We start from the raw sequence: 16,025 nt of genomic DNA, 5'->3' as shown, positions 1-16,025 counted from the left end.
CCAATTGTTACTGGTTTCAGTTTTTGCTATCCTCAATGCAAACATATTGCTCTCTGTTTGTCAATTATGATTGGATTGTAAAAAGAAGTTTCTCAGTGCCAACATTTCTAATTTTCTGTGACAAAATTTTGTACGGAACACTGTCGAAAGCTTTGGCAGAGTCGAGATATAAAACTGCCGGTTGGTCTGTGTCTAGCCTGTCATAGTGTTCGTAAATTGGTCTAGAAACAACAGAAGTTGGAAAGCCGTTTTCAGATTCTGAATTGGCTTTCGTGTAGTGTGTCTTTAGTGAGGTTATAGAGGGCGTCAAATATAGCTGCTTCGAGCACTTTCGAACAACCACAAAGTATAGTTTTAGGTCTGTAGCAGCTTGAGTCTGCTTATTTGGCCTCTTTGTAGATCGGCGCCAGTTGGCAGGTCTTCCAGGTGTCAGGGAAAGTACCTTCGTTCAAGCATGTGTGGAAGATTAATATGAGCGGTTTACTGACCGTTTCATGGCATGTTTTATGAGATTTCGAATATTGTTGTGCCTCCTGTATTTAATTACGTCTAATTGTTTCAAAATTTTGTTAACTTAACTTTGATCAATGGTTAATCGCTTCAAGTTTCCCGGCGGAAAAGAAATGACGGGGTTCAATTGGCTTTTTCCAAAAACACTAAAGAAGTTTTTAAATAAATTGATAACTATGAGTTGTAAATAGGCTAAATATTGTATATAGGGAAAAATTTTTGATTGATTTTGTAGAATAGTTCCTAGAATTGTTTTAATTGTCGTCTCAGACAAATGTAAATACATTCATTTTATCTTTTAGAAATTTGTAAAACAGTTTTAACCTGACAATGAACGTAAAGTTCGAAAACGTTTGTATAAAATATTGGAAGTAATTTTAATTTGACAATTTGGTTTCCTTTACACTAATGAAGTAGTCCTTGGAAAAAACGAGAAGCTCGCACTTCTCGTTTTTTTTCTTCGAAGTATTAGAGCCATTTCTCAACGTCGGGGGATGAATGGGGCTTTGCGAATACATTTCAGATAGTTTTGAATCCGACTGAAGGTTCTTTCAAAGACCTGAGTCTCAAATTGAGCGAGGTCTTTTTCGGAGGCCTTAAGGATTTTTTTCTCAAGATGTTTTTTTATTTTCAGAAGACTCTTCAGGTCTTGATCTGGTTTGCGCTTTATTGTTTCTAATTTCTCAATGAGGTGTGACGAGGGCCCAGTGATCCAAGTTTGGTGCTTTGATCTATGCGAGGTTACGCTCGGGACAAATTTGTCTACTTTCTCCCATATGCAGTGGTACCATTAACCAACAAATTTGTTTACATTGCTAAAACAATAGGGCGTGAATGGTTGTTCTCTCATCGAATCATTTATACCACTCCAATCAGGTCTGCTGAGGACACAATGTGATTTTAAGCTTGTCGGTTTTGCAGTCGACCTAAGCGTTTATAGTACGGATGTAGGGACAATGGTCTGAGAATTGGCCGGTTAGAGGTGACTACTAGCACCGGCCTATCTTATATCACGACGTCGAGCTGAGTTTGGGTTTCTTGAGCGAGATAAAGTACTATAAAGATTTCAAGAGTTTGAGTCTCATAATCATGATGTCAGAAATTGATATCACCAGTGACTATAATGCCACAATGTTCAGAGAGAAGAGCAGATTTCATGTCTTGAATATCTTTCGGCAGACTTAGAATCTTTTCACAGAACCATTGGTACGCGCTGGGGGCCGGTGCGTTGTGGATGCAGCAGAGGATAAGAGTTTTTTGGCTTAATTGAATTTTCATTACCAGGTAGTCTAGTTTTGAGCACCCGACTGCAGAAATTCATGCGCAATTTGGTTTTTAATGGCTATTAGTACTCCTGCATGCTTTGATTTTCGGGATTTTCGTTGCAATTTGTTTTGCTGTTTCATTATCTCAGGGAGATCCATTGTTTTCCTTGTAACACTTCAAGTATCAAGTTGCTCACACGAATGGCGCTCGCGTCAAATCTCTGATTAATGAGGTTTCTTCTTTCTTTGAGCAATTGTTTGCTTTTTCAAGATCTTCTTTCGATAGTTCAGGACTGATGTATACTTTGAGTTCTTTGTAATCTTTCAGTTTTACGGCTGATTTGAGAATCAAGCTCTTGCTCAGGGCATTTAAGTAACTGGAAGTTAATATCGCCTAAATCACTTCAATAGGTAATATCTACTGGCATTACTTATAAGAGCGACAACGTCAAGATCTGTATTTTGGAAGCATCGATTGGCACCGGAATTGTTAAATACTCTGCGAGCTTAACAGTGAACTTAGAGGTAGTGCTTCTCTTCACATATAGTTTCCACAGTGACCCAGGTTCTGAATACGGACGTGCGGTACTGGGCGTGAGAAACTGTAAATGATAAAACTACATATGATGAGGTTTTCCACCTTTGAACTTTATTTATTATAAGTTAGTTTACATTGTCAGGTCTCGCTACAGCAGAGTGAACGCTCGAATGATTAATGAAAAATGCTCAATTTAATAAGTATGTTTTATCTGCAAGTAACTGTTTGCATTTTGTTAGATTTGTTCACAAATTTTTCAGTTAAAAGTGGCTAGTGCAAGCTCTGGTGCGAAGGGCGCCAGCAGTGGTGCCTCTTCGAGGGGATCTACAGGTAGAAAGGAGCGGACAGGAATTCCATCAGAACACAAGATCTCAGAGCATGAACCACATATCGGAAAGTACCGCTTTCACAAAACAATCGGGAAAGGAAACTTCGCCAAAGTCAAACTGGCAAAACATTTGCCAACTGGGAGAGAAGTTGCCATCAAAATTATAGACAGAACAAAGCTTAATCAGAGTAGCTTACAAAAGGTTAGAAAACTGAAAGTTTTTATTCATTAATCTATTCAGAACTCAAGATAATGACCATCTGTTTTTTTAGCTCTTCAGAGAAGTAAAAATTATGAAAATGTTAAATCATCCAAATATTGGTAAGAAACTTATGGTTATTTTTTAAAAAGTAGCATTTGAATTGTGTTGTCACTGCTTGTGTTTCAGTAAAATTATTTGAAGTTATCGAGACAGACAATTCTCTCTACTTGGTTATGGAATATGCAAGCGGGGGAGAAGTTTTTGACTACTTGGTAGCCCACGGTAGAATGAAAGAAAAGGAAGCCAGAGCGAAATTTCGTCAAGTTAGTGTTTCGTCCGCTAAATTTTGAAACTTGATCGATAATCTGTTATCTGATTGATATTTCGTTACTTTTAGATTGTCTCTGCTGTGCAATATTGTCATTCAAAGAAAATCATCCACAGAGATTTGAAAGTATGAACAGTTTTACTGTATATAATTTTGCTAAGTGTAGGCACGTTTTATATGATTTTGTTTTTCAGGCTGAGAATTTGTTATTGGACCATGAGATGAACATCAAAATAGCAGATTTTGGCTTCAGTAACGAATTTAGTGCTGGAAACAAATTAGACACTTTTTGTGGAAGTCCACCTTATGCAGCACCAGAATTATTCCAGGTATGGATTGGATTTGATTGTAACACTATTGTGGAGCAAAATTGTTGGTGCTTCAATGGGGGTTGTGGGTGAAGAAGGGAGGCTGTTATTTTAACTCATCTACTTTCGCCATTAGTTGTTTGTGTTTAATGCTCTGTATTTTGTTTTACATTTTTCTCAGCTGATGTTTGTGTATAATACTATTATTTTATTGATAGATTTGAGGAATACGAAATGATTTATGAACACGCAGTGCTTTGAGAGCCCCGGACCAGTCAATATTCACCCAGTGTTGGGGAGGGGCATTTCTTAATTTAGCTTTTCAGAATTGCATCTGTAGTGTTAGAGTGATTATTCTGCAAACCGTGCTTGTGTAGCACTATATAGTTCTGTGATTGATAAGGATACCAATATCAACGTGTGATATTATTTTGAGAGAACCGCCCGGATAATGAGTTTTGAAGTGTATGTTAGATGTTGTATTGTAGGGCAAGAAGTACGATGGACCAGAAGTTGACGTGTGGAGCTTAGGGGTTATCTTGTACACTCTAGTTAGTGGATCGCTCCCTTTCGACGGATCAAATCTAAAGGTCAGTCGTATTGAGTTAAAAATTGATCTGCTAGATCTGCCAAGATATAAAAAATACTTGCTCCTAGTTGAGACCACGTGTTGACGTTTAATGTGTACACATTAATTGACCCATTAGTTTATGCTTGTGTAGGAATTGCGGGAGCGGGTATTGCGCGGGAAGTACCGCATCCCGTTCTACATGTCTACGGATTGTGAGAATCTTCTGAAGCGGTTCCTGGTGCTGAACCCAGTGAGGAGGAGCAGTCTGGAGAGTGTGATGCAAGACAGGTGGATGAACATCGGCTGTGAAGACACGCCGTTGGTACCCTACATGGAACCACCTGTCGACTGTGGAGACACTAAACGAATGGGTTAGAGACATAATATTCCGGATTCTACAAAAGGAGAAAAATTTTAATCAGATCTGAAATCTATTAACAACAATCTCATCACGGATAAACCCTTATTAATTGCTCTCAGACGAAGTTTTTTGTAATTACATTAGTCCTGTTGGTCTTTTTACGACGCGAAGATGAGTAGAGATTCTACGGGTTTTTTTAAGCTGAAGTCATGACTTGAAATTTGACTTGTTTTCGATCATTGACTTCTGATGTGGAACGTTGACTTCTGTTTTCGAACAATGGACTTTAAAAGTAGAGTAGTGTGTAATGTATAGTAATTAAGAACTGATGGTAATATTCAAGGTTTAAAGGTCATTTCGAGAAATTTTGAGCTCATAAGTCCCTCCAGCCTATCGAAATTACCCCTCCCCCCAGACACACAGTCACACACACAGTCACACTTGCCACCACACCAGCTATCCCCAACACCTACCCTACAAAAACCACAACCACCCCTCCCCTCCAACAACCACCCACCTACCTCTCTACACTTCTCATAAAAATTGATTTTTTCACACCAACACTGTATATTGCTTTTTTTCTTTTTAATAGCCGCACAGCTATAGCTGGGCCTATTATTGGCCTTCTCTTGGTTTTTTACAATTCAAAGAATTTGAATTGTATTGGGGCGCTGTCTTTTTTTAAAGATCTGTTCACACATTTTCATGATTTTTGAAGTCAAATTGGAGTAGTGATTTTGGTCACGCCGAAACAGGAAATGGAGTGAAAAAGCTAGTAGTTTTGCGGCGTAATTTTTTTTCGCTCTAATTTTAAAGTAGAGTGAGAAAACGGTAATTGAACAAAAATTTGGTTTCTCGGTACTGGTTTTTTGTTCACATGCGGCAATTTCACTCTGATTTTTACTGTTTTTTCGAATAGGATTTTTTTCTAAATTGTTTTCCTAATCCATTCACAGCCATTCTCGGCCTAGTTTTTTGTTTGAATTAAATTTTCTTTTCTCGCTAGTGTTTTTTTGTGTGGTTTTTTGTGTTCACATGCTGCATTTTGACATTGATTTTCTGTTTTTTTCTTATTTTTCATCTGATTTTTTTAAAAAATTATTTTCTCAATTAATTCATAGCCCATTCTAGTTCTAGTTTCTTCTATTTAGTCAATGAAAATTCTTTGAATTGTACGTCAGGACTTGTCCTGCTATGTATTTTATTTCGTCGTCGCGATTTTTGTTACGAGCATATGACGTCACAACCACTTCAAATCTGCTTTTTGTTCATTCCTTTATGCAATTTCAGCTGAAGTTCGTGCGTGACGTCATTTTTAGCTCTTAGTGGAACGAGTTTTTTATTCATTTGCGTGATTAAATTTTTGGTCACACTTGACTTACCTCGCAAAAATGACTTCCTCACTTTGAAATTGACTTTTATTTACTTCAATTCAAAGAGATAAGGTCAAATGGGTGTGTGTCACTCTAAATAAAGGTTATTAGAGAGCAACTAATAGAGGCAGCAAAAACTTATACAGATTTTTAATCAAAATATAACATATCAACCTTCAATGAAAAGACTGAATTATTTTGGTCTGTCTTTTTTACCGTAATTTTGATACTGCAGATCTACGAATCTATTGCGGCTATTTTCTTCCAATCTGCCAGCTATGTTTTCATAATTTTATCACCCCATCCCCCCTCCACAAATCCCCAACTACTCCACCTACCCACATCGCCTGAACTGCAAAATTGTGTTTAATTGCTCTCGTAGAGAAGCAATTATATCATACGTGTCTTATAAAAAATTTTTGCTTGACCGTTTTGACTTTTCGAGTGACTCTTACGCACTTGACTTTTTGCGTTTCGCCTGATCTAAAATTCTCCCTCAATCACAATTTCAAGAAGGTGAACTTAATTGGCGGCAATTTAATACTAAAAGAACTGAAAAGTGTGCCGAAATTTTTTGCCATTTTTCACTTTAAATCTTAGTAATGGGGTTATTTGAAGCCCACTTTTGAACTTCTTAGTTGCAACCCCCGACTGAAGAAGTCTGCAATTGGTTAGAGCTCCCACTAGTCGTTCGAGGGCACTTCTGCGGACGTCTAGTCGGTTACGTTTGCATTTTATAAAATATTTTAAGTAGGGTTACTTTTTGTGTTGGGCTACTTTTTTGTTTTTTCTCGTGTCTATTTTGATGTTCTGGTTTTGGTAAGAATAGGTCCCGGATTGTAATTCACGAAGCTTTGAGTTGTTTCCGGTTTTCTGGCTATGCTTTTCAATGCGATTTGACTTGACCAGTTTTCCGTCTGACCCATTTGACTTGTTGTCCTCAGAACCGGGATTAAGAGGTGGCACCCAGAGGTCATTAAGCGCTTTTAAAGACCTTCAGCTCGCTATTCTCGAAGTTTGCTATTCACTGAAACTGTTTTGGAGACTTATAGATATGGTGTGAAGAGCATTTCTTAGGTTGACCCCCATAACTCCCCCACCCCCTCCTTACACACCAGCCCCCCTCGGTCTCCCTAATCAACACCCCTGCACATCGTTCAGGCCGCAATGGGCCCGTGCAGCCAAAGACCCCCAACCATTGCCCTCCATCACTTACCCCCATCAGCCCCCCACCGCTGCGCTAACCTGAAGCCCTTTCTATTAGGCTAAAGCTAGTCTGACAAAACGTAGCTAGCTAGCTACTGACAAAGCGAACCGCTAGTCGAGAGCATTTCACGCGACGTTATTCGGTTATCTTCACACAATTTATAGATGAGGACGAAAGTTCGAAGTGTTTCACCAATAATCAAAACGTGATTTTAGGAGTCAAAAATATTTAAAAAGATTATTCATATAATACTAAGGAAGTCACATAACCATGGATTTCAAATAGTACTGTCATCAAACGATTCCTAAATCACTTGTTAACTGAAAATTTTCACACCTATCGCAAAGTAGACAGACCTCTTTTATAGATTGGACGGTTTAATTGCTCTCGAACGAAGTTAGAAGCAATTTATGTAAATATATGTCTTATTTTGTGGCAGGTGCGTAGAAACTAAATGGTAGAAGTTGCGTTCCAGCTAAATTTTTCCTAGGAATTGAACCAGCTTCGGATTACCTGGAAATGACAAACCGTTTTTCATGAATTTTTCGACCCGATTTCGGAATTGGATTCAAGCTTTCTTTTCCACGATGTAGTTTGCTTTTCCCAAGTCCATTTTCCCGTTAAGGATGTTCATTCACAACTTCTGAATTGTACGGCTGCCCGTGATGGTGTACCTCCAACCATTTACATCAAAGCAGTGGATAGTTGGGCTCTATTTGTGTACCTTACATTTACTCATTTTAAAGGGTCTCTAACTTGGCTTTTTTTATGGAGATGGGCGCATATTGGTCCTATCGTAAAAGTCGTTTTTGAGCAAACTTCAGAATTTCAAGGCGCATTTCGGCCTTGCATCAAATATCTCTAGTTTTTGATTGATTTCGTCTGAATTTTATGTCAAAAATTGGAGCATACACTCGTTCAGTACTCCACTGTTACAAAAGTAATTGTTTTTCTGCTTCATTTGTTTTTACATTTTGACGAAAATGTGGAGCAAGCAGTAGTTAGCAGAGAATCTGCAAGAGTTTTTGGTTGATCTGTAATGTCTTTAAATTGTGGCGATTTGGCTCCGATAAGATTTTTTTATCTTGTTGTTCTGTTTGAGCTGTTGACACGAAAGAGTCAACATTGGTGGATTTCTATCTGATGAGCTGCCTGTTACTACAGTAGTTCCTCGAGGTAGTGTGTTAGTTCCGCTTTCTTTTTTTTAAATCGACGATATGATTTCAGTTCCTGAGTGCAGGCAAGTTGATTGTTTTGCTGAGGACGCCAAATTTCTTGTGGTGATTCCTGTTTTTGGAAACGTCCTGAAAGAAGTGAGCGCCCTAAGATTGTGGTGTCATTGTAATGGAATTTCGTTTAATTCAAGTTTTTTTGCTGCATCTTACTCCTTCGTCTTCTTTTCCTTTGGTTTTGGTGATTTAAACCGCGCTTGCCTGATCTGGGAATTATTATATCAAGTTTGCTGAAATCGAAGAACAAGATTCAGACAAAGTTGCTTAAGCCCGGACGTTTCGTTGGTTAACTAATGCAAACTGTACCCTACAATGTTCCCTCTGCTGTCAACTTTTGTGTTTGAGGCTTGTGGTCATTATATTCAGTTATCCTGTTTGGCATCCAATTCTGATCGAGCTGCGTAAATTGGATTTTTTAAATTGATCACGGTTTATAATGGTGCTATGTTGATGCCGCTCATCTTTGACTTCTCAATTTTTCAAACTCTTTGCCAATATTTTATCAGCTGAATGAATGGACCATAGTTTTTTCTCTCTATTTTGAACAATGGAAATTGCCTGTTTTAAAGAATTTCTCACCGAAGAGATGAAAAATGCCTGTATGCGTAGTTTTGACTAACGATGGGATATTACTTTTGAGCTAGAAGAAAACTAGTCGTATACAATTAGTTGTATTTTTATCTTCGTTTTAATTGAAAGAATAGTGAATTACGCAGCAGATGTTTTGGGGTCTAAAACTTCCTCATTTCTATCACATCATGACATACGGAAAGGATTAATAGCACCGAGAGACCAGAACTTTGATAACAGTAATTCATGAAATTAGAGGAAACGCTCTAGATACATCAACTCTTTAGCATAATTTGCTGTTTATTCATTTTTGTACCCTTCAAAAGGTTGTTCAAGTCTTCTAATACTATTTTCTTTCATATGCGCAAGGCGATAGCTGGGCTATTATTGTCCTTCTCTTCGCCTTGTAATATTCAAATAGTTGGAATTGTTTTTGGAGCGCTGTCTTTTAACGACTCGAAGAGGAGTATTGGTGGAGCGTCTTTTTACAACTCGAGTTGTGTTGAACTGTTTTTTACTTCGTAGTTGTTCTGAATCAAGATGTAAAAGTCAATGTCGAACATGCAAAATTTTTGATTTCCTTTTGTTGATGAAAAAATAGAGAGAGGGGTGAAGACTGATGTTGCCTTGCTGGTCTTTTCTCCACTGGTTCGTCGTGTTTTCAGTGAATGGGCCAATTTTTGAATGCAAATGGATCTAATGAAGATATTGTTGGTATTTTATTTTGGTTAATATTAGTTCGTTTGTTTTAGTAGAGGAAGAATGGACAATTCTTGAACATTTTTTTTTGCATTAGTTTTTTTTACTGTAGATGTCCACCGAAATGCAATTGGCTTTGTAGACAGCTTTAGTAGGTATCAGAAAAGGTTTTTTTCCCTAAAGACAATTGATGAAGCCATAGAAAAGTTTCAGGAATTCTTAGCAGATATAGGGAAATCAGTAACGTTATTCTGCGATGGTGCGGCATATTCATTTCAAACGATATAGAGCAGTTATGTATAAAACAAGACATTTTTTACACCTTATACGTCTTATACAACTGAAGAATACGGTAAACTTGAGCTTAATTGGTGATCAATCAAATCAATGGCGAGGTGCATAATTGATTAAACAGGACTTGATTGGATTTACTGACCTGACGCAATAAATTAGAGAGGTGAAATTCATTTGTTTCCATTGGGTGATCAAAAAACACCTTTCGAGGCAGTGTACAGAAAAAGCGAACCTAGGGTCACTGAAAGTTTTTGGCTGTACTTCTTACGTAACTATTGAAGTCAATGATCGCACTTCGAGATAAAAATTGATCGAACTTCACGAAAAGGTATTTTTGGGATTATCAGACAACAGCAACACATATCCTGTAGGCGTAAACGATGAAAAAAGTACATTGAATGTTAAGAAGTCCAGAAACGTAACTTTTAACGAAGAGGAATTGTTCAATAAGTCTCATTGATTGCAGGACAAATGAGTTTACAACAAGAAGATCTGAATCCAGTTGCATTCTTAGGTGAAATAATAAATGAAAATGTTATTTCTAAGTCAGCAGTAGAAGCAATACGAGACAAAAATTGGTTTGAAGCAACGCAAACGGAGTCTAATTCATTGGTTGAAAAATAATGTTTGGGAACTTGTAAACCAAGGAGCCAAACCTATTGGTAGCCGTTGGCTTTTTTCTCTGGAGTGCTGGACTAGTGTGAAAATAGTGAGCTAAAAGGCGAGACTTGGACCTAAGTGATTTAGCCAAGGTCATGTGGTGGTTACAATGAAACCTATTCACCGACATCGCGCATCTCAACTATTAGGATATTTTTAAGTTATGATGCAGTGTGTAAGGACTTTCAGCTGAACCAAATGGACATCAAAACAGCTTAAATGCTGAAATAGCGCTAAAGCAAGATGCGCTGTTAGAAAAGTTTTTGGAGAAGTATAAAATGAAGGACTCTAGGAATTTTCATTCAAAGCTTTCAAAATTTGATTCACCGGAAATGCGAAGTAACGGTTTTAACGAATTGCAGTTTTGTGATTATAGGAGAATATTAGCATGTTTAAAATGTTTGGCTTTGACTACTTGACCAGACATTGCAGATACAGCCAATATTTTGAGTTCGTTTGTAGAAAATCTGGGGAAAAAGCATTGGATCGCGCAAGAAGTTCTTCTGTGTTCCTTGAAAAGTATAGTCTGAAAAACTGATGTATAGAAAGAGTGATAAGTTAGATCTAAAAGATATTTTCAGATTATGCCTAGGCGGGTAGCTTAGATAAAGGAAAAAGTACGGGTGGTTATTGTTTCAAGCTGGACAATAGTTCAGAAGAATTCAGCTGGGCTAGCAAGTTAAAAAAGTGCGTATATCATTTTCCTCAGCTGAAATGAATGCAGTAGTAGAGGCAAGTAAGGAGGTGGTACAAAAACCTTTTGAAGGAAATGAAAATTCATGTTGAGCAGCCTTTGCAAGTGTTTGTAGATAATCGAACATGTATTGCTCTTAGTATGAATTCTATGAGCCATGGCAAAACTAAGCACTTTGCATTAAAAGTGCACTTCATTTGGAACTTAGTGGGGACTAGACTAGAAGAGCTGAACTACTTGTTTACCGAGCGCAAGCCGGCAGACAACTTAACAAAAGTTTCACTTTTCCGTCATATTCTCCTGGGTTCAAACACTTAATATGATAGGAGGTGTATCAAGTTTATTTTATAGTTTTTTAAATGAAAATGTATACTCATTTGAATCCATCTATGCAGGTGCTGATCTACATCTTTGTTGTTGAGAAAACAATGCTAGTTTCATTTGCCGTTTATGCTGATTTTGCACAACTGTTTGGTTTTAGCGTGTGAATTGATCACATTTAATTTTGACTTTTGATCGGCCATTAGGATAAAATGCTAGTAAACATCACATGTCACCAAAATTCATAGGAATTGTAAAACAAAGATGATTGTATGGACTGTGAGAAGGAGTTATTAACTAGATGTATCTATATGGCCCAAGGTTTGTGCCTATTGCCACTGTTGTTACCCCTCAAGTTTGAATGAAATATTTGATTACAAGATTTGTCTCTGCGTTCCCGTTAACCGATACTCTTTTTCAGAAATCAAATGCGTTTTTAAAACAAAAGCGATTTTAAGATACGATAGTACTAGGTCTAAGGGTTAGTGCTTGAGTCTTACACTCATGACAAAGCGTTTTCGAATCCCTCCCTGGTTTGTTAGGAGCTGTTTTTGGAACGAAAGGTGTTATGGAAGAATAATTGGTCAATTGAAATGTTTATTGTTATCTATGTAGTTGAAGCTGCGCGATTTCCTTTTTCTCATGAGTATATAACGTAAACTACACGGTCATCAAAAGTGGTTTGCCCAGCTTGCAGAACGTGGGAAAAAGGACAAAAGTATTGACTCGGAAGTGATTAAAATTTGGGTAAATTACGAGAAAACTTTCAAGTTAAGACCAATGGAGGAAGCTGTCTGTGAGCTTCCTCAGAAGCTTCTGTGATCCACGGCCCTTGTAAACGATATTTAACCCCTCAACCTTCCTCAAAACCATTGACCTCCCAATTTTATTTAGTTGGGGTTTATTAATAGCCGCCATCATCTTCTCAGCCGGCTATTATAGCGTTCCTATTTTTTTACAATTCAAAAAATTTGAATTGTATTGGGGCGCTGTGTTTTTTTTAAGATGTGTTCACACATTTTTCAATGACTTTGATCTTTCAAAACGGGATGAACAGGTAAAGCCCAGCGGGCATTAAGTTTCATTAGAGACTCAAAGTGGTCTTTAGTAGTCTTCAAGTGCTTAGAGTGCTGCAGCTGCTGGGATGGCCTAATTTTAAGGTTAAAATGTCATTTTTAGGAGTTTTTGGGCTCAAAATGGTGCAATTTTTCATGTTTTTTTTTGTGGTTTTTTTTTCAGTTTTTTGTTTGATTAGGCTTAGGTTGAAGTTTTTCAAAGTTGATAGGGCATTTTGCGAGGAAAAATTACTTGTTATGACCGTTTAATGAGCTTTATGTTTTGTTACTGCAAACACAAACACGCAAATTGATACTAAATTTTACTGAAGTTTTTGAAAATTTTTGTCAGATTTTGAGTCTTGCCAGCTTCAGGGACCAAGTAATATCCATTAACGTTTGATAATAAGGCACTGCATAGTTTCGAGTAACAATGGATTGGTTTTCAACATTTTAATGTCTCGAATTTAAGCATTTTTTTGATAAAATCTGCAATTTTTTAAGGTTTCAATTTTTTGTCAATTTTTGATTTTCATCCATTCTAAAGTGCCAGAAAACCTCTTCCATGGCCTGATAAAACGTTGCTGCATGGTTGTTAATTTCAACGGATTTTTAAGTTTCAATGAATTAGTTTCAACAATTTAGCCTTTCGAATTTTAAAAATTTTTTGATAAAATTTGCAATTTTTTTCAATTTTTTTTCAAAACATTTATCTATTATTCAGTTTCTCTTGCCTCAGTAGCCAGATAACCTTAATGAAATGATTCTGCAGATATTAATATTGCAATTTTCGGCAACATTTCATGAAATTCTTAAATTAATTTCATTTTTGAAATTTTTCGGTCATTTTCGAGTTAATCGACCTTCAAGGGCCAATGATTTTTTTCAGGTCTTGCAAATACTAGACCGATTTTAGAAACAAAAATTTAGTTTTAAACATGTTTTTGTAATACCTAAAAGGGATCAAATTGTGCCTTAGGGGTAAAAGCTTCAAGAGTTTTAGCAATGTGTATATTTTTGTTTAGTTTGCTTATTTTAGTTTCTCAATTTTTTTTAGATGATTTCTTTTGGCTGGCATTGTTCAACTGATCTGCAGGTCAGTTAGAGATCTGGTAAGTTTTTGATTCAATTCTTTGAATTGTGTTTCAGGACTTGTCCTGCTATGCTTTTTACAATTCAAAGAATTTGAATTGTATTGGGGCGCTGTCTTTTTTTTAAGATCTGTTCACACATTTTCATGATTTTTGAAGTCAAATTGGAGTAGTGATATGGTCACACCGAAACAGGAAATGGAGCGAAAAAGCTAGTAGTTTTGCGGCGTGATTTTTTTTCGCTCTAATTTTAAAGTAGAGTGAGAAAACGGTGTTCGAACAAAGATTCGGTTTCTCGGTAGTGGTTTTTTGTTCACATGCGGCCTTTTCTCTGATTTTTACTGTTTTTTCGATTTTGTGTATCGGATTTTTTTCTAAATGGTTTTCCAATCCATTTACAGCTCATTCTAGGCCTAGTATTTTCATTTCTTGTGGTTTTTTGTTCACATGGGGCATTTCGCATTGATTTTCTGTTTTTCTTATTTTTTTCATCTGATTTTTTTAAAAATGGTTTTCTCAATTCACTCATATTCCATTATAGGTATAGTTTTTCTGTATGGTCACTGAATATTCTTTGAATTGTACGTCAGGACTTGTCCTGCTATGTTTTTCACCTCGTCGAACAAAAAAACGTTTCGCTTTACCTCATTTTGCCGCTTTTTCAACATTTTGCCTGAAATCTTTTTTACTTCTCTAGGCTAGTTCCTCTCTTCTCTCATTCTGCTAAAAGTGATTTTGAACAGCAGTTGCTCAGCAAAGCAGTTCAAAATGGACAGAGTCAGTATAAAAAATTGAAGTCAGAAATAGAAACGGGATAAACCCATAAAGCCCAATTTTATATGCCCGCTGTTTGAACGTCGTTGCTATAAGTCTTAGTTAACATCTCTTATGCTTATTGGTATTGATAGTAACCCCTGTAGCCTCTCTCTAAGAAACAGAAGTATGTTCAACTACGAAATGCCATCAAAATAAATCTGACTAAAAAAATGTTATTGTACAAAAATTTTTTTTTCAATATCTTCTATTCTTTCAATCCCAATCATGCTTATTGGAATCGACGGCGGCTATTTTCCTGCAATCTGCCGGGTATGTTTTTCTCCGCAATTTCGTTTTTCTTTTTGGTTGTTCTTGTTATTATAGCTATTTTTTCTCTCTTTTTTGTCCTCATAACTCTCTGGTAGTTTTTTTCTTTTTTTTTATTCTCCCTGGCGGCCTTTTTTCTGCTTCTATCTTATTTTCTATTTTTTTTACCCGCTTGCCTTTTTCTTTCTTTTCTCAATCGACTCCACTTCTAGAGAGAATTGTTTCGACGGTTGGCGGCTATGCTGTGTTTTTGTCTGAACATATGTCAAATTTCATTGGGCGATGCGCTCCTATGTATGTTTTTCGTGAATACATTTTGAATGAGTTAAAGATGGTGCGTACAGCAGTTTTCTGTGGTGAATGCCTCACTCACTGATATAAAAACTGTGAGCATAGATTTTTGTTTTTAAATTAGCCGTTAACAGATTTTGCACAGTAATATGCGTTAATGAACAATGACTTTCCCTACTTTTTTATTGATTTGAATTCATATGAACAGTCGGTTTTATTTACACGAGGCTTCGAACTGTTTTCGGTATTCTACCGGTTATACCAGTTGTTTTTCACGCAAAATTGTCGCTTGGTCGTTTTCTTCTAGAATGTTCTTTTGCGCGCTTTAGTGATTTGACTTTTTGGCCACAAAATGTTAGAGCAGAAATTAAGTTTCTGAGCAGAAGTTAAGCATTAAGTTTCTGAGCGTAACGCTTACCCCATTCCCTCTTTTTTCCCTTTTACATGATGATTTTCATAATGTGTGAGTTTTTTTAGATGCCCTGATGAAGATGGGCTACAATCGGGAGGACATTGAGACGAGTATCTCTAACCAGAAGTACGATGAGATCTACGCCACCTACCTCCTCCTGGGAAGGAAATCGCCCACCGATGTAAGTATCCTACATGCACACTAACCTGAGACAACACCCATTCCACTCTACTCTTATCATCTACCATCTACGGTGCCTCACATGCTGAGAGGTTTCTCAGAAGGGCCTTGAACAAAATTTTAGTTTGGCACCGAAGCATTCTTTGGCTTGAATTGAGTTTTGAGATGAAAATTGTATCAGCTGCTGTGTTTCGAGTAATATTTCACCGCGTAAGAAATGACGAGAGATGGGAATCTTATAGTCGCTAGGCTCATTTTTTTGTCTTCACAAGAGATTACGAATAGTTAACTTAACAGAATTCTTATTTGCAAAACGTTTCTTATTCCTTCCGCAACCATGTTGGTGTGAGAAGTACGAGATTCATTTTTTAAATAGCCGCCCTCATCTTCTCAGCCGGCTATTATAGCGCTCCTATTTTTTTACAATTCAAAGAATTTGAATTTTATTTGGG

At 36.9% G+C, this 16,025-nt stretch overlaps 1 protein-coding gene across 9 annotated transcripts in view; it reads left to right on the top strand.

The window, feature by feature from the left end:
* Positions 1-2,561: 2,561 nt before the first annotated feature.
* The window catches only part of LOC142339546 (MAP/microtubule affinity-regulating kinase 3-like), a 125,541-nt gene continuing 112,077 nt past the window's right edge, over positions 2,562-16,025 (top strand). For 8 of the 9 annotated variants that reach the window (XM_075389671.1, XM_075389664.1, XM_075389673.1 and 5 more), the window contains exons 1-8: positions 2,709-2,843; positions 2,914-2,962; positions 3,030-3,166; positions 3,241-3,297; positions 3,366-3,500; positions 3,968-4,069; positions 4,202-4,421; positions 15,459-15,574. In XM_075389671.1, coding sequence (XP_075245786.1) covers positions 2,935-2,962; positions 3,030-3,166; positions 3,241-3,297; positions 3,366-3,500; positions 3,968-4,069; positions 4,202-4,421; positions 15,459-15,574 — 795 coding nt within the window. In that variant the 5' untranslated portion in view covers positions 2,709-2,843; positions 2,914-2,934. Of the gene's footprint in view, positions 2,844-2,913; positions 2,963-3,029; positions 3,167-3,240; positions 3,298-3,365; positions 3,501-3,967; positions 4,070-4,201; positions 4,422-15,458; positions 15,575-16,025 lie in introns of all 9 variants that reach the window. The other variant, XM_075389670.1, reaches the window with a different exon arrangement.

The sequence above is a fragment of the Convolutriloba macropyga genome, chromosome 5 (genome assembly GCF_964194025.1).
Source record: "Convolutriloba macropyga chromosome 5, txConMacr16.3, whole genome shotgun sequence".
NCBI lineage: Eukaryota > Metazoa > Xenacoelomorpha > Acoela > Convolutidae > Convolutriloba > Convolutriloba macropyga.
Note: the sequence above shows the minus strand (reverse complement) of the source record. Positions and strands in the feature narration are given on the sequence as shown.